This window comes from Electrophorus electricus, chromosome 19 (genome assembly GCF_013358815.1).
Source record: "Electrophorus electricus isolate fEleEle1 chromosome 19, fEleEle1.pri, whole genome shotgun sequence".
Classification (NCBI taxonomy): Eukaryota; Metazoa; Chordata; class Actinopteri; order Gymnotiformes; family Gymnotidae; genus Electrophorus; species Electrophorus electricus.
The window spans coordinates 9,012,137-9,037,155 of NC_049553.1; the positions used below are offsets into that span (position 1 = coordinate 9,012,137).

General features: G+C 43.1%; 1 protein-coding gene across 2 annotated transcripts in view; it reads right to left on the bottom strand.

Moving 5' to 3' along the window:
* Positions 1-503: 503 nt before the first annotated feature.
* si:ch73-335l21.1 (insulin receptor substrate 1-B) overlaps positions 504-25,019 on the bottom strand; it is a 32,835-nt gene continuing 8,319 nt past the window's right edge. The window contains exons 2-3 of one of the 2 annotated variants that reach the window (XM_027031349.2): positions 18,396-21,755; positions 504-1,340 (exon numbers count right to left, since the gene is read on the bottom strand). In XM_027031349.2, coding sequence (XP_026887150.2) covers positions 1,333-1,340; positions 18,396-21,755 — 3,368 coding nt within the window. In that variant the 3' untranslated portion in view covers positions 504-1,332. Of the gene's footprint in view, positions 1,341-12,754; positions 12,842-18,395; positions 21,756-25,019 lie in introns of those variants that run through there. The other variant, XM_027031348.2, reaches the window with a different exon arrangement.

Consider the following 25,019-nt stretch of genomic DNA (forward strand, 5'->3'; position numbering starts at 1 on the left):
GAAATCAAAATCAGGAGAATTCCTTGCATTCAGAGTCTAACCTTTTCACTCTTTGCCTTTGAGTGTATGAAAACTGGAGTTGGGGTGAGGAGTGGTGTTATAGCCCAGGTAGATCTTGCCCTTTTACATTAATGTAGGGCCAGCTACACCTACACTAATCCTTACCTTGATCCTTAACAGAAAAACAAAAATGGTCTCAGATCAGTGTGAAAGGCAACATCCAACACACTCTATAGAATTTGCAGTGTCCTTCATATTTCCATCTGAAGCATAACTGGTACAGTCCACTGTGTACTGTGACTGCAAGCGTTAGCATGCTTACATGCCATATGAGGTAAATAACAGCAGGTACCATCACAGAGAAACCTCCCACCTCAGGAGTACATGTAAAAATAGCCCATTTTGTTATACGCTATCTTTTATGCTAGTATGAGCAGAGGATGGGGGGGGGGGGGGGGGGGGGGGAGGGGGGGGGGGGGGGGGGGGGGGGGGGGGGGGGGGGGACAGGCACTGAAGTACTACTGCATAGCTGAAACATTTAAAGACAAGAAAAGAAAAAAGAAACAGGAATAAGACAAAGAACAGAATAAGCAGAAAGACAGTCAGTAGTGGAACAGATTGGAATATTGAGGCTTACAGAAAGACTGCTTTGCTAATTAACTAAAAATCACATCACAGACTACTTTAAGATCATTATTACATCTTCTTCATCATTATCATCATTCAATCTTTCACTTCAGTTCTATTTACATCAATTCCAACACTAAGCAATAAAAGCCTTTCTTTGAAAACTTAAGTCAGCTATTCAGTTAAATCAAGGTATTTTTTTCATAAAGAATAGGCACTTTTTGCAAATTATGTATACTGTGAACTGTGATCTTCAATTATGTATATTGTGTACTGTGATCTTCTTGTTCAGCCATTGTTTGTTTGAATCCTTTTGTGAATATTTGACTCCAAATGTCCAAGCATCTGAATCTTGGATCTCATTGGCTCCAGGCTAACAAGCATTCTTCTTACTGTCCTCTGATTGGCTACAGTGCTTGCTTGTTACAGAAAAAAACAATCTAGGCAGCAGGGAGAGTTCTTGCACTCTACTCTTTTGGCACTTGTTCCTATTGGTTGCTGCAATAAGTCAAAATAAAAACAGAGATTTATTAACAGAGATTTTTTAATTGTCTCTTTCAAAAGTGCTTGAGTGGCGTCATGGATGTTGTGCGTGTACACGCCACACTGCCATATCCCAGTTTCTGTTCTGGCAGTTGCACTGGCAGTGTGCAGGGGGGCTCCTGGACTTCGTTTCCCAGAGTTCCAAAGTACCAGGCCAAGAGATCAACATTCTGAAAAAAGATGGGAGAAATATATTTTAGTGAGATTTGGGGTTTCAGAAAAAGAGAATGCAACACTCTAAGCAAATATTAGACCTGTCATAATTTTGGGGAGTTCTTTCTTTTACGGAAGGTCAATAAAAGAGCTTTGTATAATACGGAGTACATGTAGTGAAACTTGAGTCAACCCACCATCTATGAGTCTGCTAATGTAAAATGTACTGAGATCAGTGGTGTTTTGTGGGCTCATAGATGAGCATCTGGTCTGTAGTGAATCTGCCATCAGGAAAAGTAAAGATTTTGTGTCAAGCACAGGAGCCACACTGACCTCACATAACACGATCATTCAGCTGTAATGTGAGCACTACTGTATTATGGAAATCAATACGAAGCATCCAATGCATTTTCTTCTGTCTGTGGGACTGTGTATAACTGCACTGTGACATTTTCTCATGGCTTCTTTAATTTAAAGAGGGTTAAGTGTCTATAAAGATAAAGGCAAATGGCCAAGATGACATGCAGTAACCTTGTAAGCGAGAGTGTGGGTTCGATTGAGAATGTGCTTGTGTGCTTTTGAAAACCTTTGCACAAGAGAGATAGAAAGAATACAACTTTTAGACACATATAGCTGATTGCCAGGCATAACAGTGTACTTGCTCTGTGTGTGTGTGTGTGTGTGTGTGTGTGTGTGTGTGTGTGTGTGTGTGTGTGTGTGTGTGTGTGTGTGTCTGAGTTTGTGTGCGTCAGCAACGGCCCACTAAACATGATATTTCAGCACAAACAAAATCCACACTGACTGAAAATGTAGTTACCATTCCAAATTATAATGACGCATGGCCACCCTGAATTGATTATTATTAAATGTCACCTATAAAACAAAGAGCAGAGCTCAATTCACCTCTACACTCCTCCATCTTTTCCTGTGACTAATATCCTACTATTTTCTCTCATTATTGAGCTGCTGTTGGTGAGAGTGATTCCAAAACATGCAAACAAAGCTGCAGGGTAGTGAGAGCTGTCTGCTCTTCTGGGGGATTGGCAACATTCTGGGTGATTGAGAACATGCTGGGGGACTGGGAACATTCTGGGAATTTGGGAACATTTTCGGAGATTGGGAACATTCTGGGGGTTGGGGAACAATTTGGGGTATTGGGAACATTCTGGGAGGGTTAGAAACATTCTGGGGAATTGGGAACACTCAGGGGGATTGGGAACATTCTGGGGGATTCAGAATATTCTGGGGTACTGGCAACATTCTGGGGGTTTAAAAATATTCTGGGGGATTGGGAACACTGGGGGATTGGGAACATTCTGGGGTCTGGGAATATTCTGAGGGTTTAGAAACATTGTGGGGGATTGGGAACATTCTGGCAGATTGGGAAATGATGCCACCTGCTTGCAGACAGAGCTATAGCTCTGATTCCTCCTAATGCAGTGCTGTTTACTCATTTTTAAACATTGGTGGGGAAAAAAGATGCATTAAAAACCTGGTCTGACTTCCATCCATCAGTGGTTAGCCATTAATACATTTACGTCATGAAATCTCAACTGCAGTCATATCATCGAATCACACAGTGATCATGTCACTACATTGCAGTTTAAAGCTCTCCATCAAACTGATCATTGCTGATTTTCTCACCATATATAGTGTTACCATGTGTGAACACATTCATAGTGTTTTTACGAGGAACCTGCCAATACCAAGCTCGACTTGCAGTCTCTTGTCTCCAAGAAGCCATGGGTCTTAACCCTCACCCCTGCATTCAGACCAAGGTTGAGCATTCGGAGAAGGAATACTATGGAGGAATACAACAATGGTTTGTGATGGTTTATGTATGTCAGCTCATCTGAGTGAAGTCAGGCATCCAGCACCACAAGCAGAGCATGATCCCACATAATGATGTAGATGATGGATGAGCCAGCTCACTAGCTCCAGCAGTTGGGCATGTACTGATTTAGCAATAAATCGGGTGCAGAATTTGGCAGTAGTATTCTGGCAGAATTTACAGAACACACACTGACTGAACCGTTTACACTGTTACAATACCACAGAAAGATTGATTGATAACAAACATAAAATTACACTGCCTGGCCAAAAAAAAAGGTCACACACACTAATATTTCGTTGGACCGCCTTTAGCTTTGATTACGGCACGCGTTTGCTGTGGCATCATTTCCGCAAGCTTCTGCAATGTCACATCATTTATTTCTGTCCAGAGTTGCATTAATTTTTCCCCAAGATCTTGTATTGATGATGGGAGATTTGGACCATTGTGCAAAGCCTTCTCCAGCACATCCCAAAGATTCTCAATGGGGCTCAGGTCTGGACTCTGTGGTGGCCAATCCATGTGTGAAAATGATGTCTCATGCTCCCTGAACCACTCTTTCACAATTTGAGCCCAATTAATCCTGGCATTGTCTTCTTGGAATATGGGAAGAAAAAATCCATTGATGGAATAACCTGGTCATTCAGTATATACAGGTAGTCAGCTGACCTCATTCTTTGGGCACATAACGTTGCTGAACCTAGACCTGACCAACTGCAGCAACCCCAGATCATAGCACTGCCCCTACAGGCTTGTACAGTAGGCACTAGGCCTGATGGGTGCATCACTTTAGCCGCCTCTCTTCTTATCCTGATGTGCCCATCACTCTGGAACAGGGTAAATCTGGACTCATCAGACCACATGACCGTCTTCCATTGCTCCAGAGTCCAATCTTTATGCTCCCTAGCAAATTGAAGCTGTTTTTGACAGTTAGCCTCACTGACAAGTGGTTTTCTTAAGGCTACACAGCTGTTTAGTCTCAATCCCTTGAGTTCCCGTCACATTGTGCATGTAGAAATGCTCTTACTTTCACTATTAAACATATCCCTGAGTTCTACTGTTGTTTTTCTACAATTTCATTTCACCACACGTTTAAGTGATCGCCAATCACGATCATTCAAGATTTTTTCTGACCACATTGCTTCCTCGAAGATGATGTTTCCTCACTGTCCTTCCACTTTTGAATAATGCATTGGACAGTTCTTAACCCGATTTTAGCAGTTTCAGCAATCTCCTTACATGTTTTCTCTACTTGATGCATGCCAATAATTTGACCCTTCTGAAACAGATTAACATCTTTTCCACGACCACAGGATGTGTCTTTTGACATGGTTGTTTAACAAATGAGAAGCTACTCACTGCATCACTTAGGGTTAAATAACTTGTTGCCAGCTGAAACATAATCACCCATGCAGTAATTATCCAATGGAGCACAATTATCCTCTTACCTATTTGCTTGGTTAAATCCAGGTGGTGACCTTTTTTTTTGGCCAGGCAGTGTATTTGACCATATTCATAATTTGACCATATGACCATATGAAGGGGAAACTTTAAAAAGCCTATTACCTATGAAGCAACTCAGTAAGGAAGAAAAACAAATCAATCAAGCCTGAAATAGGGTGAATAAAATGGTCATGATGAACTGAAAATTGACCAATGTTCTCTGCTTGTCTGCCTGAATTTCCTCGCCCTGTGCTCCATTTGTAAAAACAGTCCCCCCACCACCTCTTGTATGACGCTATATTTAGTACCCCAGAACAAACTGTGCTATCCAGAACACAGCAACTTACCAAGCCTCACAAATAATCACAAGAGGAGACAGAAAAGACATCAGCATGCTCTGTCTCTCTCACACACACAGACACACACATACATGCACGCGCACACACACACACACGTCTTGCTGCCAATACCCATGTGAACCTCAGATACCCATGTCAGATAAAGAGATGGTCTGATGCAAAAACTTAAAAACTGTCTCTCACACACAGACAATCTGCTTCTGCTGTGACAGTAGGATGGAATTCTTCATTTAAGAGCAGTAATGAAATACAGGATAGCAATCTCTCTTTCTGTCTGTCCCTTCATCCATCTCTCATTTCTTCATGTGTTTCTCCATCTCTGCACTGATCAATTTAACAATGCCTCTGGGAGCCATTTCTCTCAGTTTGTCTTTGTCTCTCACTTTCACTATATGCACGATTGCTGATTTATAATTTTTGCTTTAGCTATAAATGTCTGGTTGTGTGTATGTGTAAGAGTCTGTGTCTCTGGTTTGTGACATGTTTAATCAGTCTGTCAGATTCTGCCTCTCAATTACTTAAGATGGCTTTATCATATTGTAATGCTCTGAGTTTTTGTGTGAGACAGAGAGAGTGAGAGGGATCGAGAGGTAGAAAGAGCAGAGACAAAGTGAGAGGTATACCCTTTCTGGGCTAATACTATATCATTGACACTCCCTTTCACCCTCAAGGTTGTCAGTGTGTATAGGCTATATGCCACACCCTAGCAATACAGGGACTTTCAAACAGGAGAGTTCAGGAGCAGGGAAGAAGGGAGAAAGAGAGAGGGAGATACAGAGAGACAGAGAAAAAGGAAGACAGCAGGAGAAATATGGAGAGATTAATAAAGAGTTTAAAGTTACCATTAACTGTGTGTGTAAAATTGAGATGATGGAAAGAATACCAGAACAAGTTTAGAAGAGCATCTGAGCATGTATATGGTATTTGTATTTAATTATATAAAATAAAGAGTGAGTGTATTTAAAATGTGTGTGTGTGTGTGTCAGGTTGCTAGCTAATTTGGCATGTCCTGGGATTAAGTCAATGGTGCAAAAAAAGCTTAAGAACTTTCTACACATGTACCACAATCATGCACGCGCACACACACAGAAGCACTAACGTATACATCAGTAGATGTATATCAAGCATAGAACGTTTGAAAACACCCACACTGACATGCATACCTAGAAACACATACATAAGCATATAGATCTTGGTTGATTCATTTGTCTTTTGTCACTTGAGCAGTTCCACCACATTCTGGCAAGTACTTTACGAAAACATAAGTTACACACTTAAATACACTTACAAAAATATTGAGCACACAAATACACATAAAACACTCATTCTCCCCAGCTTGAATGGACAGTATTTAAATGAATCTTATCTTAATGCTTTGCCATCATTCAATAAAATGATCAGTTCAAGATATTTAATATATATATAAATATATAAAATACTTAAAAATATTCCATAGCTTTGTTTTTTGGGGGAAACATTTTTCAAACTTGATTTCACTCTGTCTCAGAGTGCAGCTGACTGAGAGTGTCAGAAACCCTGTCGTTTGTCAGTAGAAGGAGTGTGAGCAGCCAGGGGCTTCACACGCCTGCGTGGTGTGGCTGCACTACACCGACAGGAGCAGACTCAGCTCTGCACCTCAGGGAAGCCCGTGTGTCATTCAGCGTCGCTCTCCGGCATTGTTGCAGTCAGCAGATCTGTGATGGCTGTTGCTTAAGGCACTGAGAGAATTTCGCAAGGCCTGACCCCAAAGTGCAAGTACTGTTTGACATCCTTATGCTAAATAGGTGCTTAGCAGAGATGTTTCTGTTTGGGTCATTCACACAGTGCGTACACACATACACATGCGAACAAACTGTAATGAAATGCCAGTTCACACATTAAACCTGAATAGGGTCTAGTGAGCCTCTCACCCCTCCTCCAATACAAGTGGTGCAGTTGCTGTCTATAACTTTAGTCCCCTGACTGACAGCAAAGCACTTCTGTGACAACACCACACAGTAGTGCATTTGGTCAGAACCACACACACACACACACACACAAACACACACACACAGTACAACCAACAACAACCAACACTGCAAATATTTATTCATGCACAGCAAAAAAGAGTCTTTCTTTTGCCTGTGCCCTAAGTGAATGAGGAATAAGATGAGAAGATCGGAAAATCCACTCTTCTATTGGTCTCACTCTCTCTCTTCCCTCCCTTAGAAACTGCAAATTCAGGTCTTTTTCCCATTCAGTTTTCTGTTGGGGTGTGAGGCATATAAAGCTCAACACATAAGAAAATAAAAGTGCTGCTTAAAGAGTGAGAGAAAGATTGCGCCCTTGCGTACATCTGTGCGAGAGAGTAAGAGAGAGGTAATTGTAGAAGATCCGGTCAAGACACCTCATAAAGCATGTCAGAGTATCACTGCTGTTTTTAACCTAGCACCAGAGCAACACAGACACCATGGCATTCTCAGAAACAAAAAGACGCCATGTCATGCACCGAAAGCGCATCTGTGTACACAGATGCACAACACTAACACACACAACACTAAACAGACGCACCTCTTCTATGTATGGCAAGGCAGGACACTGATAAGAATGGGAGACTGGAGAAAAAAAGTCAATAAGAAAAACCACCATGGAACGACCGTAGCTCAGAGCTGTGCCGTACCTGCTCAGTCCTGAAGGGCCACACCACTGTACAGCTCAGTGGCTTCCCCATTCTATCACAAGTGATTCAGCTCACGTCAGGTAAGTTGTGTTTGTAAAAGGGTTTTTGTTGCTGTTGTTTTTATGCTTCTGTGAGTGGGGTTTGGCCTTCTCTTTTGAGGAGGTACATATTAAAGAGTTGGGTTAGAGAGTGTCTCCTCCAACAGAGAAAAACACAGGCCTTATCCAGAGGGAACACAGACCTTGGTTTGGCTAGTGCAGTTTACCAGCTATGCAGCCTCAGAGACGTTCTGTCTATTAGTAAATGGGCCTGCCAAAAGATGCAGGCCCATTTACTAATGGTGTCTTTATAACTGCAGGACTCCAGTCCCATAGCACTCGCCTCCTCTTTCCAGCTATTTAACCAGTGAAGGCAGCCAGGACCTTTTCGATGAGATCAGATTGTCATTACTGTAAATCTATTGAGCACTGTGCTGCATGTTAAAAACAAGTTCATTTAACTTTCCAGCACAAAGGCTTCTTATCGGTCCTTTATTAGAAATAGTAAAAACCACAGACATGTAGTCATAAAGTGAATGAATGGAGTTAGGAGGCTTCTATGAACAGAAGCTAATGGTAGGTAAAGGCAGTTCTGGTTGATTCAATGTAAGTGTGTGTTACGCAACTCAGCCTCTGGTTCAGGGTGTTCTTTTATCTGACTCTGACAAGATTTAACCAGTACCGCCCAGAGGGATTCATAGAACATATACAAGGATTCACAGAACATACATGGTATACAGAGTACACACACACACACACACACACACACACACACAAAGCACTCCTGTTTCACAGATTACATGTATATGTACACATTCTCTGTCTGTCTCTCCGTCTTTCTCTTTCTCTCTCTCTATCTATCTACTTGTGTCAAACATACACACACACATACACCACCACACACTCAATGTATGGCCATGCATGTGAGCATAACTAGATCAAAGCCACTTAAGGTGAAAAAAAAACTGCCTGGTGAGGTTCAGAGGCTTTATTGTACGTGTGTTGATCTGTAGTGCATGTCGGGCCTGCCCTATTACTAGACACTGTACTCCCTCTCAATTTTCAGCAACTTCTGTGTACTCAATTTCCTCTCTCTTTCTGCTTCTCTCTGTCTCTCTCTCTCCTTCCCCCCTCTCTCTCTCTGTCTTCTCAGTCTTTTTCTCTCTCTCCCTCTCTCACTCACATGTATGTATACATGCAAACACACACACGCACATATATATATGTACGTACACACATGCATGCACACTGGCTGTGTTAGAAATGCCTCCTCAGTTGCATATAATAAGGCTTTGCTCTCTGGATGCCATAAGCTCTTTACCCAGGAACTGACATTATATGATTCGCCACCCTTGCCATACTGAACACCTCTGACACGTGGCACAACTGGGACTCAAACCTAAATTCTGTCTGTACAATACTCCTCAGCATGGCAACATCCTCTGGATCTCTCTTAGAGTAAGTTCAAATGGCACAGAGAACATGGGCTATAACAGCATTCTAAGTCTCTCCTTATCACCTGGAAATGCGGTCTACTGTTTTTCTAAACTGGATATTACAAGGTGATATTTTTAGATTCATGAAAGGGAACTGCACTTCTGATAAGGTCACGAAGACACAGCCAGCAGCAACCCTAAAAAATTATGTAAAACAGGTTACAGACAGCTTTAGTCTGCAAGAGAGCACTTAAACTTTAGTTTACAACATTTAGTAATTATTTTACCAAGTTAAAAAGAGGTAAGCACATTATATTTCCAGTTACTATATTAAAAGTTTCCTGTAGACTGACAGGATGTTAAGGCAGGACTTTGCCTTGATGCAGGACTTTGCCTTGGTACAATCGTGTATATCTTGAGAATCTGATGTGTCTCGCAGCATTACATATAACCATGTGTTTGTGTAGTCTGCACAAAAGAAAATGTGTGCCCATATGTGCCTGTGTGTGAGTGCAGGGAGATCTGATCTCTGGATAAAATATCTCAAGAGAGGGTCCTGGCTTGGAGGCTTGGGGGGGTTGTGTGTGTGTGTGTGTGTGTGTGTGTGTGTGTGTACGTACATGTGTTGGTGGCATTGGGGGATGGGAGATTGTGAAGGGCTGATGAGAATTGTGTAACTCCACAGAAATAGAGAAGTTTAGCAACAACAGGAGTTGCAAAAGGAGGGGAATGAAGTAAAATTAGGGACCAAATGCAGCTGTTCTCTACACTGCTAGCTACAAACATGCAAATCAAAGATATGAGTAGAAAAGTACATTTTTGGATCCATTCCTAAATGGTAAAAACATATGAACACAATGAAAATGCTTAAGATTATATGAACAGAAACAGAGAGCAAAAGTAGTAGTGAACGAGTAGTGAAAATAAGAAAGGATGAGAGAGACAGAAGAGGAATAAAGAGGAATTATGACCTAGGTGATTTCTAATGTTTTTCTGATGTATTTGACTCTGGTGTTAGAACACATGTACCCACTGTGGAAGGTTAACTTCATACCCACACAAACACAGACATATACACACATGCTGGACCATCAACACACTAATGTCGCCTCCACCTGCCAGCAGAAAATAAGAGCATGTGGCTACATGCCCATCCCCAGCCTCACACTCTTATCTGTCCATCTTTCTTTCCTCTTTACCTCACCTTGACTACTATGAGGCCTGTTGGGTCTGCTCTTACTGCTGCATACACAAAAACACACACACACACACACACAAGCACTCACACATGTTAAAACACACAGATCTGAGACGTAGGAGGAAATCTCTCAGGTAAGCATGGCAGTTACACTAACATTCGGTCCACAGAGCAAAACCACACACACCAAACACAGCACAGTCAGTATGAACCCCTGAGATGCAGTGGGTGACTGGTCACATCAGTACTCCCATGCACTAGCAGTGCTGATCCTCTCCCAGCGAGCTCAGCAGAACATGGGTGAGCACAGGAATGGCAGAAAATAAAAATGGATGGGGAGAATAAAGGAAGAAAAAAAGAGGCCAAAAGACTTTAAAAATAGATTTCCTAGTGAGACAAACTCAAACGGAAGGAAGAGAGGAGAATGACTGGAGTGAGTTACCGGGGAAACACAAGGGTGAAGGAGGCAGGCAAGGAGAGCACGAGAGACAGACTCTGCAAGAAAGGAGAGCGGCGTGCTTATATGCATTGCTACAGCAACCATGCGTTTCCTAACTCCACTGCCGCACAAGCAAGGAGAAACCAAAGTTCTTGCTATCCCCTCCCTTTCTTTCTCACTCTCGTTTCTCTCTTCCTCCATCACTCATTTCTGCTTTCTTCCCTTTGCTCAATATTTGCTGTTATCCCCCAGTATTTGCTAAACAGTCCGTCACAGTGAGTTATGCCACCTCTACAAGCCTGTTCTGTACACTGGTGGCCATTGTGTCTCGCTGTGTGATGGTGTGAGAGTGAAAGGTAGCTCAGCCCTTAGTCTGTCGAAACTGAATCAATTTGGCAACAGACAGTCAACAGGACGGAAGTGTCCAGGTTTCCAATAATGAACAAAACAATGTAATGGAGGAATATTTGAGAGGAGAGACTCTCAATGACCGTCAACTGACATTTCCAACTTACAGGATTACTACAGGATGCAGTACAATAAATCTCCCTTTCTTTCTCTAAAAGGGGATTAAGTAATCTTCCATTTGATTAAAATCCTCCCATTTCCCATCTCACACTGCAGTAAATGAGAGATTAAGCGACAAAGAATACCTCAGGGCGACTGATGCAATTCTCACACAGATGCTTGCCACACACATGTACGCACCTGCACCCACACCCTCATCCATGCACGCATGCATGCACAAACACATGCATGCACTCTCTCTCTCACACACACAAACACGCACAATGCACCAACACACACCCATGCATGGCACGCTCACACAACGTAATCAAAGAAACAAATATTTATTAAATGCGGCACAATAACCACACACACAGTCCTTCCACCTGCTGTATTGTACCTGTATATGCTGATGCTCAAACCCACCATGCCATGCTCACTTGTGCTGAGCAAGCGATCGGGCAAATGGACAAATGGAATGACAGAGCTGGCAGATGAGAAGACTGATAGAGTAAGCCAATAAGCAATGCCAGGGAGGGGCAGGGCTGAGCAGGATTGTGGTTAGGGCTGCAGGTTGTAAATCATTGCCCTCTTTAAACAGATGAACACTCAATACTTGGCATTTTTACAGCACTGAAAAGCCTTTGAAGGAAACCACAAAACACTTTAAGGCATTTTTAAAAAAATCACATTTTAACAACCTGGGACATAGAGACATGTAGAGAAAGAGGGAATGCTATGTAAACACACAGTGACACATGAAGACCAGTATTCATTTGCGCATATACTGAGGAGCATACATTCACATATTTTTATATTACCATGTGACTATCTCAATGTTAATCTGACAATATTGACAGCAGACAAGTACTAGTCTAATAGTACACTGGGAAGGACAAATTATGTAATTCGCATTAACACACTGTGTTTAGGTTCTCATAATTGGGGATTTGACAAAGTGTCTTCAATTGTAGCACGAGACAGGGACAGTAAACAGTACACAGCACACTCTCCAAACTGACACACATACAGGGGTTTGTAATAATGCAACACATGTAATGGCATTATGTATCAGGTTCCAAAAAAGTAACTGAACTCCATTAAAAATACAGGAAAAAGGCAGTAATTAGAAAACTGGTCCATTTTAAAGATATGGTGATTGCTGGCATGATTACAATTGAACCCTTTTGTTAATAGTTCTAAACAAGTGAACAATTCCTATGACGACTTGCACTGCAACAGCAATGTTAACATAGGATTGCGCTATTTGCTTCATATCGCTTTGTACATGTTAACTAAAATTTTCCTCTTCTTATGTTGCGCAGCTATTATCAGATCATAAACTGCTTACACTCTAGTTATAATGTGGTGCGGGTGAAGAACCCAGCATGCTATGCAGTTTCTAACGAAAGGACTGTCTTTGGCAAAATGTTTAAATAGATGAGTCCATGTTCTCCTACTGCGAGAACTAGAACATTCAGAACAATCATTCTAACAAAGTTCCCCAGGTTTGCTATGAAGAACTTTGCTCTCGTGGAGCCCACCAGCTGGACAGGAGTGTAGTGCCGCGTGTTCTGCAGTTCAGGCCTCCTCAGCTGTGCTGGACTGCTGGGGAAGGGACATGGTTATGTGGACAACATTCAGACAACATCTGCTGGGTTGCTCATCAGTCTCCACAAAGAGAATACCAGACAACACCAGAGAACACCAGAAAATACCAGAAAATGTGAGAGCTTGTTGGTGGCCATACTGGCTGGCACTGTAGGGGACCAGTGTTCTGATATCTAGTCAGTGGGTTAAGTACTTCATAAATTACAGAAAGTAATTTGAATTAGGTTACAGATTCATTTTTAATAGGTAATCAGTAGTAACAGAATATATTTTTAAATAACCCTCCAAACCTGCACACAGATATATATACAGACACACCAAAATACCCACAGTAGGCCAATTCAGTTCAAATCAATTCAAAGTGTGAAATTTAGTGTAAACAAGCAGAAATAATGGACAGTGCATTTAAGTGTTTAACTTGATTCCATCTCTTGATGTAACATATCATTACATCCACACAGAAAAGCCTAGCCTCCCACATTACTGCTGTCACTTGAAAGCTTTTGAATTAAAAAGCTCCACACGTTCTTCTGTGCATGCCTGTCTTTCTGAGACGACTAAGTTGGAGAAAACAGAGACGGTATTGAAGTCCCATGCATCCTGCCTATTTGCCATCAGCACAAGATGCCGTGGGGTTGTTATGCTGTCAAACTAAAGTTAATGAAGCTGGTCGTGGTCTTTCTCTCTGTCCTTTTTTTTTTTTTTTTGTTCAGTTCACACACATTTCCTCACAGTGGAAATAATGTAATTTATCATGATTTTAGTGTGATCAAAAATACAGGACTTTTCCCCACAATCTGCCTTTACCTCTTGACTTGGTATAATTTAATAAAACCCTGTTTGGCAGATCAGTTGGTGTTTTGGCTTTAATTAGTAAACATGTTAAACATGGCATTCTTCAAAGACTTGCACTTGTGTTCATTTAAACTGTCAGTTATCGCCATGATAGCTGAAACCATGATAATTTTGTACTGTTATTACACTGTGAAAATTACATCATTTTGGACTGTTATTACACCGTGACAAGACACCCATCTCTCTGTCTCATCTCCATCTACATGTCTTGTCCTACATCTACATATTGTGCTTCAAGGACATTCAACGGCACCAAATTTTAACCCGCTTTTAACCTTCATTTTTAAAGGAGCACTGCGTATTGTCTGAAAAAGTGTATTATACTTAAACACACAAATCTGCCTTACATCTCTAATGCAAGTGTTTTCTCCATAGTACTTGTTCCTTTAGAACACAAATAGCTAATACCTTATCAGGAGACACTGTATGAAGTATAGCATCATTGTAAGCTTCCTTTTCTTTCCATCTTTTTTGTTGCTAACTTCTGAAATCACATTCCCCCGCTTCCCACATCAAGCTTTTGCTTTCAGAAAGGCTGAAGGTGTTTTGCTTGGTTTTTTTGTTTGTTTGTTTTTTTCCTGTGCTAAATCAGATTCTATCTACATCTACACATAACTGTCATTAACATTAAACACACTAACTGATGTTGGATTTGTAACAGGGTAAGTGAACCCAATGTCCCAGCAGACAGGGTGGTGCACCAAATGACCCAAACCTTCTCTCCCACTAGACCACAAGACGCTGGACTATGCATACATTAGTTTGTCTCAGGAACACATATTAAATAGCCTAATTTAATCCCCTTCTCCTCTCTCTTTCATCCCTCCTGTGCCCCTGTTCCTCTCTTCTCTTGAAGACCATCTTATTTTTGCTTTGTGGCCATTAGATTTGGGTCCTTCAGGACTGGGAAAATGACTCACTAAGGGTTTAATCACAAAAGTACTTAATCCAGTGAAACAGTTTATATGTGGTATGGTAAACAGATTATTAAGAGTATGTTTAGGATACTTATAAGAAAGGAAGTGTCCTAAACATAAACCTTACACTAAATAAGCAGTCAACAGTAATGTTACATTATTATAACTATGATGATTATTCCATTAAAGTGGCTTTGTGCAATTTAGTGGCTCCTTTATAAGAAGCACATCCTATTTACTAAGTTGAGAATTTTAACTGATTTTTTAGGTTATTCTTAAAATGAAATCAAGGTCTCTTGATTATTAGCACCTAGGATTCTAAGCCATACTAGACATATGTCATATTTAAACATTTTCACAGAAAAATGCTAATTCATTTCTCAATACCACCAGCACATATGTTTAAGATCACATACAGTTCAGGTAGTGCGATCAATCAGCTATACTGTTTCTAGTAGAAATTTTGTAACTCACAGGTCACCTAGAGCGCCTCACCACTGTGATGTTCATTGTCAAGGGAGAATGATTAAACCTCAGACTGTATAAACTATGAAGTGAATAATAAAGTGTGTCAGATTCTCAGAGTAACTGAGTGTTTGCCTGCTATGTGTGTGTTTCTTGCAAAGAAGAAAATCTAAATGGTGGTCCACTGGAGAAAAAGTCAAAGAGAAAGCGAGACAGAGCCATTATAACCCACCGTGGAGCAGGACCACCAGTGAGACACACTAGCAGTGGGCATCTGAGTATGCATGTCCACACATTAATGCCCATTTGCAGCACATTCCATAAGTAACCAGACAGACTAATCATGGTTAACAAGACATGATTTTCATTTAACACGCATCTATCTGTACTCTAGCACCTTGAAATTATCAAGATAAAGTGTGACAGGTTAACTTTGAGGACATTAAATCGATGCTGCTTGAACTAGCTGACCTAGCCATTGAAAACCCCAGACATGGTAATGTTCCTGGTAATGTTCAGGTCCAGTGGCTGACTTGGCTACTCAAGAACATTCCACTTGAAAAACTCAAGTGCTTCAGGTGGTTCGGGACATATTCTGACTGTAAGATAATATGAGCCTGTGTGTGTGTGCGCGTGCATGTGTGTGTGTGTGTGTGTGTGTGTGCACGCATATATGTGTGTGTGTGTGTGTGTGTGTGTGTGTGTGTGTGTGTGTGTGTGTGTGTGTGTGTGTGTGCAAATGCAAAAGCCCAAATATGGCATAGCCTTCACCTTGCCTCCCATGTGCTGGTTTGTGCTGGCAGCAGCCTGCAATGCTCTGTCTGCAACACATCTGTCTGTGTGTCTCGCTCTCTCTGTGGAGGCATTCACCCCCCCTTGGTGCCAGTAGCTATGCCTGCATCTAACCACGACGGCTCTGGGCACACTGAAAAGACACACGTGGCACTGTTGCTGGAGGGTGGAGACCAGCCAGAGCTTTACAGTCTCGAACTCTGTGTGTGCATGTGTGTGTACTCATGCGTAGATTTGGAAGAAGTGCACGAGAGATGCTTTCTAGAATATCCTAGGGAAATGTGAAGGTACCATTTTACCAGATGTTATTTTAGCAGACAATATGTGTTACTTGCACTTTATAAATGCAATAAAATACTTTTCAGAAGCTTACATTTTCATATTTGTCAGTTATAGTGTAAATAATTATTCTCAATGCACTGTAAAGGAATTGTGCTGAAAGGGCCATATGTTCCAGCCAAACTCATTCAGAACGCCTCCTAAATTCCTTCGCAGTGTAGAGTATGAGTGTCACAACATCCAAAAATTACACTGAAATAATGAGGTATCCAACACAGATATACAACTATGTCCAATGCCTGCAGGATTGACTGCTGTGGACTGGCAGTTGCAAACAGACGAGCTGCTAAAGAAAATTACACAAGTTGCATTTGCACTGTTACTACTACAACATGGTTTGACTTACAGAAGAAGTTAAGAATCAGATTGACAGAGGGACAGAGTGAGCGACAAGCCAGAATGACACCGAGATTAAGAGCGAGAATTAAGAGAAGCATAGAGACCACACTGGTAACAGTTGTATTACACAACCACACACTGACACATCAAGAGTGTAAGAAAGCAAACACCTACACACATCAACCTCCTAAGCCCAGACATAGTTACTCCACTGGCATGCCTCTCTAGATCACTCCCTCCCTTTCCTGCTCCCTCTCTACTGCTCTCACTCTCACGTCATATTCTTTATTCCTCCTTCCCATTTCTCTTTTTCTTTCTATGTCCCCTCTTCTCTCCATCTCTCCCTCCACCTCTCTCTCTCTCCCCCTCTCTCATTTCAGATGTCGCCACAGAGACCCTATCTGGTGTCACTGGCTGGGAAAATCCCCACAATTGCCCTGATAATCGCTCCATCCCCAGTGCCGGGAAAATAAATATATATACACAGCTCAGACCATTTCCTCAAATACTGCCAAATGCGACATACCAATCTGGCCCAAACTCTCTCTTGCCTCTACCATCTGCCTGTCTCTCACCCTGTCTATCTCTCTCGATCCTACTCTAGCTCTCATACGCTATCTCTTTCTTACTCACCCTCCCTGTATCTCTGCCTCACTCTCTGTATCGCTACCTCTCACTGTCTCTTTCATCCTCCCTCGAATAGAGGAGGGAACACTTCCAACTTTTCATTCTAGCCCAAAAATCTATTTTTACCCATACTCTCCCACTGCGTTCGTATGCAGGGAGACGTTTTGTGAAAACGGGAGATAGAAAAAGAGTGCAGGAGCACCGAGTTCAGGCCGGCTGGAGCTGAAATGTGTGCACAGGCGCACACACACACACAAACACACACACACACACACACACACACACACACACACACACACAAACATACATACACTATGGCAAGTCAGGGAGAGGAGCCTTGAACAAAAGGATCATTTATTACGTGCAGAAAAGGGAGCTGGAGGTTGTGCCTGCATTGGCCCAACGCTGAGTTGGCCCCCTTTCAACATTCACAGCCAGTGCGCTACATTCCCTCCCAACGCCACAGCCACGCTATCGACTTAATGTGAAAAGCTCACACACTTGCTTACTGCTGAGAAAAGAGGCAGCATGACTGCTCTCCTTGCACTCAGGGCAGAAGCTGCCTTTTTAAGATAATCTGGGTTCCCTAACTTGAGCCCTGATGTTAATTTTCATATGAGAAACTAAAAAAAATTAAAAACCTTTAACTGCTTGAGTAACTCTTCTGAAGGCCATCCTTTGTTGTGACTCAAATAAACATTTCGCAGCTCTCAAACACCAAAACTGAATTTGTGGGACCCGCACAAGGCAAAACAGTGGGGAGAATCAACGACCGTAAGACATAGAGGACTTGCCATGGCTGTCTAATCGCTTCTGTTGGCAAGGCAAAGCTGAGTAGACAGGTGACATCTGTACCCTGCGGCGCCAGGTGGCCATGAATAAAATGAGTACAAGAGAGCAGCATAGCCTCATATAGTATCATTAGGCAATAGATCGTTTTCAGTCTTTTACCACACGCTGTTATTAGCTGCTGAAAAACAAAAGGCAGGCTGCAAAGGGATTGAAATGGAGTTGAACAAAGAACTGTGTGCCTGAAAAGAACTACATGATCCCGTGAAGCTTTATCCTATTTTTGTTAATCACTTCTTGATCAGGCTCATGTTAAAAGTTCAGAGGCACAATGGCACTGCCATTTGAGCAAAACCCAATGTATTTCACAGGACTTGAACTGTGAACTGAGAATACCACTTTTTTAATGAAGTTAGAGCGGCCCTTACCTGTACCATCTTTGCTACTGCTGCCTTGATGTGAACGCAGCTCCTCTGACTTGTAGAAGTCAATGCTAGCATAGGTGTTGAGGTTTGAAGCACTGCTGTTAGGACCTACTGTTCCTCCAACACCTCCGGCAGCTCCAGTACCAAAAACGGACGAGAGGTGTCGCGTTGCGGGTGTTTGGGTAGCAGTCTGCACATCTATGGAGGGGTGTGGGCTCTCCTTGTTTGCCAAGTCTAAGTCTATGTAGTTGAGCCCTTGCTCCACAGATGAAGCCTGGGTTGCAGGTAGACTAATTAGCCCAGAGCTGGAGGCGTACTGAGATGAGGTGTCAAGGGTGGTGCTGCTACCCCACAGCATGCCATCTAACCCAAGTCGGCGTGCCATGACTTGGGTGTGCTCACTAAACATGGACATGGAGGTAGAGGAGCTCACAGGGCATGAGGAAGGAGGCAGAAACGTTTCTGAGCAGTGACGGCGGCGCCCTTGAGGGTCTGCCCGGATGACCTTTGCCCCATGATCCGGGTTGAGGCCTTTGGATGGTGGAAAATCTAAATTAAGGCCCAGGGTGGGACTTATGGCTTCAGGTCTGTCAGTCAAGGTGGCTTTAGGTGAGGTGGAGCTGGTAGTGGTGCTGGAACTCAGACCGAAGGCCATTTCGGTGTAGTCTGCACACTCTACAGGAGAGTCCCCCGACTGAGAGACTGACACATGCCCACTATGCCCCATTTCTGCTTCAGGTTCTTCCTCGTTCTGAGGGGTTGATCTCATCTCACCCCAAGTTTTGGGCGTTGTCACAGGTGGAGTTGGGGGAGTAGGGAAAGAAGGGAAACCAAGTGGCGTGAGAGACAAGGCTGAAGATGAAGGGGATGGAGAGGCTCCCAGCTCCATGTTGACATACTCTGAAGCAGAAGGTGGAGCGATAGTGGTAGAGGGGCTGCAAGAAAGTGGTAAGAACCCAGCAACACAAGATGATGGTCTGGGTAAAGGGCGAAGAGAGCTTGGAGGTACAGAGCCACCTTGCTTAAGTCCTTTCATTCCATTGGCTCCCCCTTTGATGCTTTTCTCACTCTTGAACTCAATACTGACATACTCACCTGGACTTTTGGGCTCAGGTGGGAGTGGGCTTTCACGGACTCTGGGCAAGGTATTGGCCTTTGAGACATCCACAAACAGGCTGAGAGGCCGGTTCCTCTGGCTCAGTCCCTGTTTGGCTGCCCCAGACCCTCCCCGCCTGTGCTGCAGGGCCCCAGCATCCTTCACACGAGCCCCTGCCACTGCCCGTGTAGCCTGGGTGAGCTTCTCCTCACCCTCTCCCAAACTCTCACTGCTGGCGGAACTAGACGAGTATGATGAGGAAGAAAGTGACAGATGCCGTCCCACCCTAAGTTCTTGACACTGAGAGGTGATTCTACTGTTGCCATGACCTCGACCATTACTGTTTCCACTGCCAGTACCCAGGCACTTTCCTTTCCCAGGACCATCCTCAAAATGGGTAGGAGTGTTGTGTTTATATGAGCGGGGTAGAGAGTAGTATGAATATACCATTTTAGGAGGAGGTTGCTGAGGGTGTTGGTTGGATGGTGCGAGGGACTCATGAGGAGGTGGCGTGCTGTTGGCAGAGCGTACACTGATAGGTGACATGTTCATATAATCACTGCCAGCTCTGCTGTCTGCACTGCTGTTGCCAACCCAGGCTGCTGGAACTCCACGCTGGTCTGGAGAACAGCTGCTGTTGGGGGACATCATCATGTAGCCATCTGTGCTAGCAGTGGGGAAACGGATCTGTTGAGGTGGAGAGATACTGTTGTTGGGAGTCATGGCCATGTAGTCATCAGTTGGTTTAGAGTCAGAGTCTGACACTGACATGGACAGTGAGTGAGACAGGGAGACCGGAGAAGCAGTTACTCCTGGCAACATGGACATATACCCATTGTCAACTGCTCCATTACCACTACCAGTTGATCCACCTGGCACACCACTTCCTGTTTCGCCTTTGGCTTCTGTAGCTATATCTAGATACCCAGTTCCAGCAGGAGTCGTTTCTGAGTCTTGACGTGAGCTGAAAGACTCGCGGCTGGTGCTTCGAGACATGATGGCATAGTCATCTTCCTCTGCCTCTGCCTCTCTTCCTCTGCGATGAGGAGCAAGCCTCTCCAGAGCCATGGGTGGCAAGGAGGCTCTTTTGCTCATGAGCCTCCGTTCAGCTTCACATTCACGGCTAGAGGAGCGTCGTAGCAGCCTTCTGGTCTGGGGCAAAGAGTTCTGTGATGGCAGTGATTTGGATGGTCCTCTCTGGGCCATGAGGATGTAATTGGCTGTTTCATCACCGAGAGATTGTCCACCTGAACTACCAGCAGACCCCCCCTGAGACAGCAGTGAGTGCTCTCCTGGACTGGAGCCATATTCATCTGAGGAACCACAGTCACTGAGGGAACCTGAAACAGAGGGCTGGCAGACAGGAATTTGACTATAGGTGCCCCCATTTCCACCCCCACCAGCTCCAGCTGTCCCAGCACCTATGCCGCCATACTCAGACCCTTGGCCTGAGCTAGAGGACACATTCTGGCCAGGTGAGGGGGCTGGGGTGGAGACAGACCTCGTCAAAGCATGCTGAGCCTTAACTGGAGTTGCAGCACGCACAGACGTAGACCTGAGGATCGGCGTGCTGGAGCAGGACCCGTTTGTGGTGGGACTTGAACTGGATGCCACGCCCCCTGACCCCACACTTACTCCCTCCTCTACTTTTCCTCCATCACTGGCAGTACGGGCCCTGGGAAAGCCATGCCGAGGTGTAGGGGATGCGTTGTTGCTACTACCACCTCCTCCTCCATTGCTCCCTGGTGGCTCTGTGCGTGGTCGTCTCATGAACCCCACCTGGCTGGGTGGAGGGTTGGGATGGTGACGGCGAGATGGAACACTGATTGGATTAGATGCAGTAGCACCTCCCCCTCCTCCTGCTGTAGCAGACTGTGACTTAGTGCGTTGGCGAAACTCTTCACTAAGTGCCTTCATGGCTTCAAGTAGCGTCTCATGCATGTTCTGTGCCACAACTGAGTCCTCCACCTGCATCCAGAACTCTCCAGGGCCCGTTACTGCCGATCTGCCCACCTCCACAAAGAAGAAATTCTCTGAGTGGCCACAACGCCTCACATTCATCAGCTGCAATACAACAGCTGCTGCATCTGAGTTGAGCTTGACAAAGTTGACGGTCTTATCTGTTAGGCAGAGGCGATAGATGCCCACTAGATTTTTGGCCTGGCCCAGGCCTTTGGGCCAAACCTTAACTTGCCAGACCTCCTTAAATGCAGGTCCTGGGGTGGGCACTCCATAGTCTCCAGCATTACCATCACATAGTGCTTTACCTGCAGAAGACAACAGAAAAAAAACTTACTGATAAACCTGATAAACATACATAGGACATATATAGGTTAGCTAAGATACACACACACACACACACACACATTTATATATTATATATATATATATATATATATATATATATACACACACACACACACACACACACACACACACACACACACACACTTTATCAGCTGTCACAAGTTACATATGATGTTTGTATCAAGTATTAAATTTAATTTATCACAGGTATCACTACACATTTGCATTATTTTTAAATGCTTTGACTTTGTCCACAAACTAGACATGCTTCAGAAATACCAGACATGTACCAGACTGCAAATTTATTTCCTCTGGTTTTCAAAACTGCATGCATAATAGAGGGAGTGGCATCAAGAGGGACAAAGCTCATTTATACACAGCCTACACAAACACACAGACCACAGCTAACACACCTGCAGCCCTTAACTTGACAGAGGTAAGAGTCACACTCTTAGTCAAAAGCAAATATATGTCACATTTGGTCCTGATATCCAAGTAGACCTGCTGCTTGACATGCATTGCAATAGTCAGCACGTGCAACGGTAACTAGAGGCTCTCAGGAACAACCTGAAAGTTTGAAACCAGGAAGCTATGAAAACCAAAATGACCTTCCCACTCACCTCAGATGCAGTATGGAGGGAAGGGAGAGAATGCTATCATTTCTCCACCAATACAGCTCTTGCAGTTATGCAAGCCTGGTCCACTGATAAACAAGTTCTTAGGAAAACTCCTGAGCTCGCTGTTTTCTGCACGCACACTACAAGCACTGACTGACTTCACCACAAGGTACACCTCCATGTCCAAAAAGCTGCCACCCGCATGTTGCAGTTCAGTGCTGCACTTCCACCCCCACCATATTCAAATCCCACCTGCATGGAAAAGCCAGACTGTGCAGCACATTTCAGAGAACAACAGCAACAAGAAAAATATACAAGTTTGTGGGGAAAAAAAGCAAAAAGTTTAAACTAATTGCTTTGCAAATTTCACTTGAACTCTGCAGTAAAACAGAAGTATAGAAAAGGCATTTTTGTGATGACAGAAGCAGAGAAAATCTGCAATAACGCATTCTTATAATATACAGTCAGAGTGCATTCAGCTACAGCTGGATATCTACATGAGTTCAATGTATATATCATATTTATCACTTCTGGATTCATTCTAAAAGATTGATAGCTTATTTATTAAGTAGTCACTGTCCAGTTTTCTTCATGATAACACTTAGAACACTCCAATGTACATAGTCTTCTAGCACTACATGCCACCTTCACCTGTGTAAATGGTACACAGTAATGTCTCTTGTTCTGTTAAAGGTATTTAAGTGACGACCAGCACCAAAGAAAATGTTCAATAAGTGGAAAAAGCAAAATAAGCCAAAAGCAGTCACAGCAATACCTGAAAGGTTCTCTCTTGCTCTTTCTGCATACTGCAGGAGTTTTTGTGTAGTTGTGTCTTGTTATTCTGTATATAAAGAGGCATATCATTACATAAGTGCTCTTCTAAGGTCTGCCACCAGCTTAGATAATCATATAAATAATGTGCATTTATGTCTGAATGTTTGTGTCTGGCATGTTTGTGTGTGAGCTGTTTCATCATGTGTAATAACTGCAACTACAATGTAGCTGAACTATCTGTGCCTTTAAGAGATGAGTTGTGAGAAACTATTGTGCGCTGTTTGTTGACATAATATAATCAAAGCCATTGAGCTTTCGGAAGTTAATGTGTATGTGTTCTTCCTTCACTTCTTTGTCTTTATTATCTTCACACTGAGACTCGAGTGTATAAGAGAGTGAGAAACAGATCTCACTACAAAAGCATAAATTCACATTATCTTGTGTACATGTATGTGTTCATGCATATTTGTGTGTGTGCACGCCTGTGTGTTCAAAGGTTTCGTATTTTCGTATTTCGGTGTCTGAAAAAAATTTCAGAAACACACAATATTCCCAAATCCATTGTTTGTGTTTCTGTGCCACAGAACGTGTGTAGGACAGAACAGAGAACGAGACACAATCGCAACCATATAGAGGAGAGCTGACTGCGGTGCTCGACCACTAGGACATCACGCACACAACTCTGACTCACCCCTACATTGCAGCTTTCACAATGTTAGTGCACTCGCAAAATGCCAAACCTGATTCCAACAGAAGGGTGATATGTCAAGATATTTGCTGGTCCTCGCAAGGTCACATTAATATTTTATAGAAGTAGTGCTAATTTTTTTTTTTTTTTCAAAAACTGAAAAGAGGCAAAAGGGTTTTTACATCTAAGTGGTAAATTTAGGGGTAGGGTTTTAGTTGTTTCATTACCACACCACTAGCATCACTAAAGCCAATGTTCAATAATACATAACACTGCCTGTGTATGTGCATGCATTTAAGTATGTCTGTGTTGTTTGTGTGACTCTGAAGCTTGTAGACAACATTAGATGTGTTATGAAACAAAGGTACACACATATTTAATAGTCTGAGTCCACCCCTCTCACTTCCAGCTGAGCTGTCCTTAGACATACACACAGAAAAATATGATTTTAAAAACTTGCAGACAGACAGAAGGAAAGAAAACGATGAAGCAATATTGAGTGATGAGTGAGCAGACGGACAGAAACAGATACAGAGAAAGAGAAAAAGAGTGACTGAGAGAAAAAGGATTTTGTTAAATAATGGACAAATGCAAGTTAAAGTACAAGTCTGAAAAAGCAGATCTCTCTGACACACACAGACAGTTTCTATATGGTATTTTAAAAGAGCCTCTTGACAGCATGTGCTCTTTCTACCTAATGAATGCTTACTTCAAATCCATTTTGCATAAATACACAGCACTTCATGCTGGTATTGCTCTCTTCCAGTGCCTTTGATCTAAGAACACGCCGTGCCATAAGTTCCTCCTTTACAGAACACCACGACAGATTTCGCCTAGGAGCAACTGGAGCTAATCATAACCTGGGGGGGGGGGGGGGGGGGGCGCGAATCACATCTTAAACCAATCTTAAAATTGAAAACCTGTTTTCGCTGGTCATTTTAAAGAAAGTAAAAAGCCTGGCCAAAAATGCACCTACAAACCATAAAAAAACCCTACAAAAAGCAAATCATTTTGGATTCATATGCGTGTTTAAGAGTTATCATGAAGTCCTCAGTTATATACCATAGTGAGGTCATCACAAAGCTTACTAATATGTATGCTCTGCGACCAAAATGGACAAGTACTGAATATCAGTAATGATATAT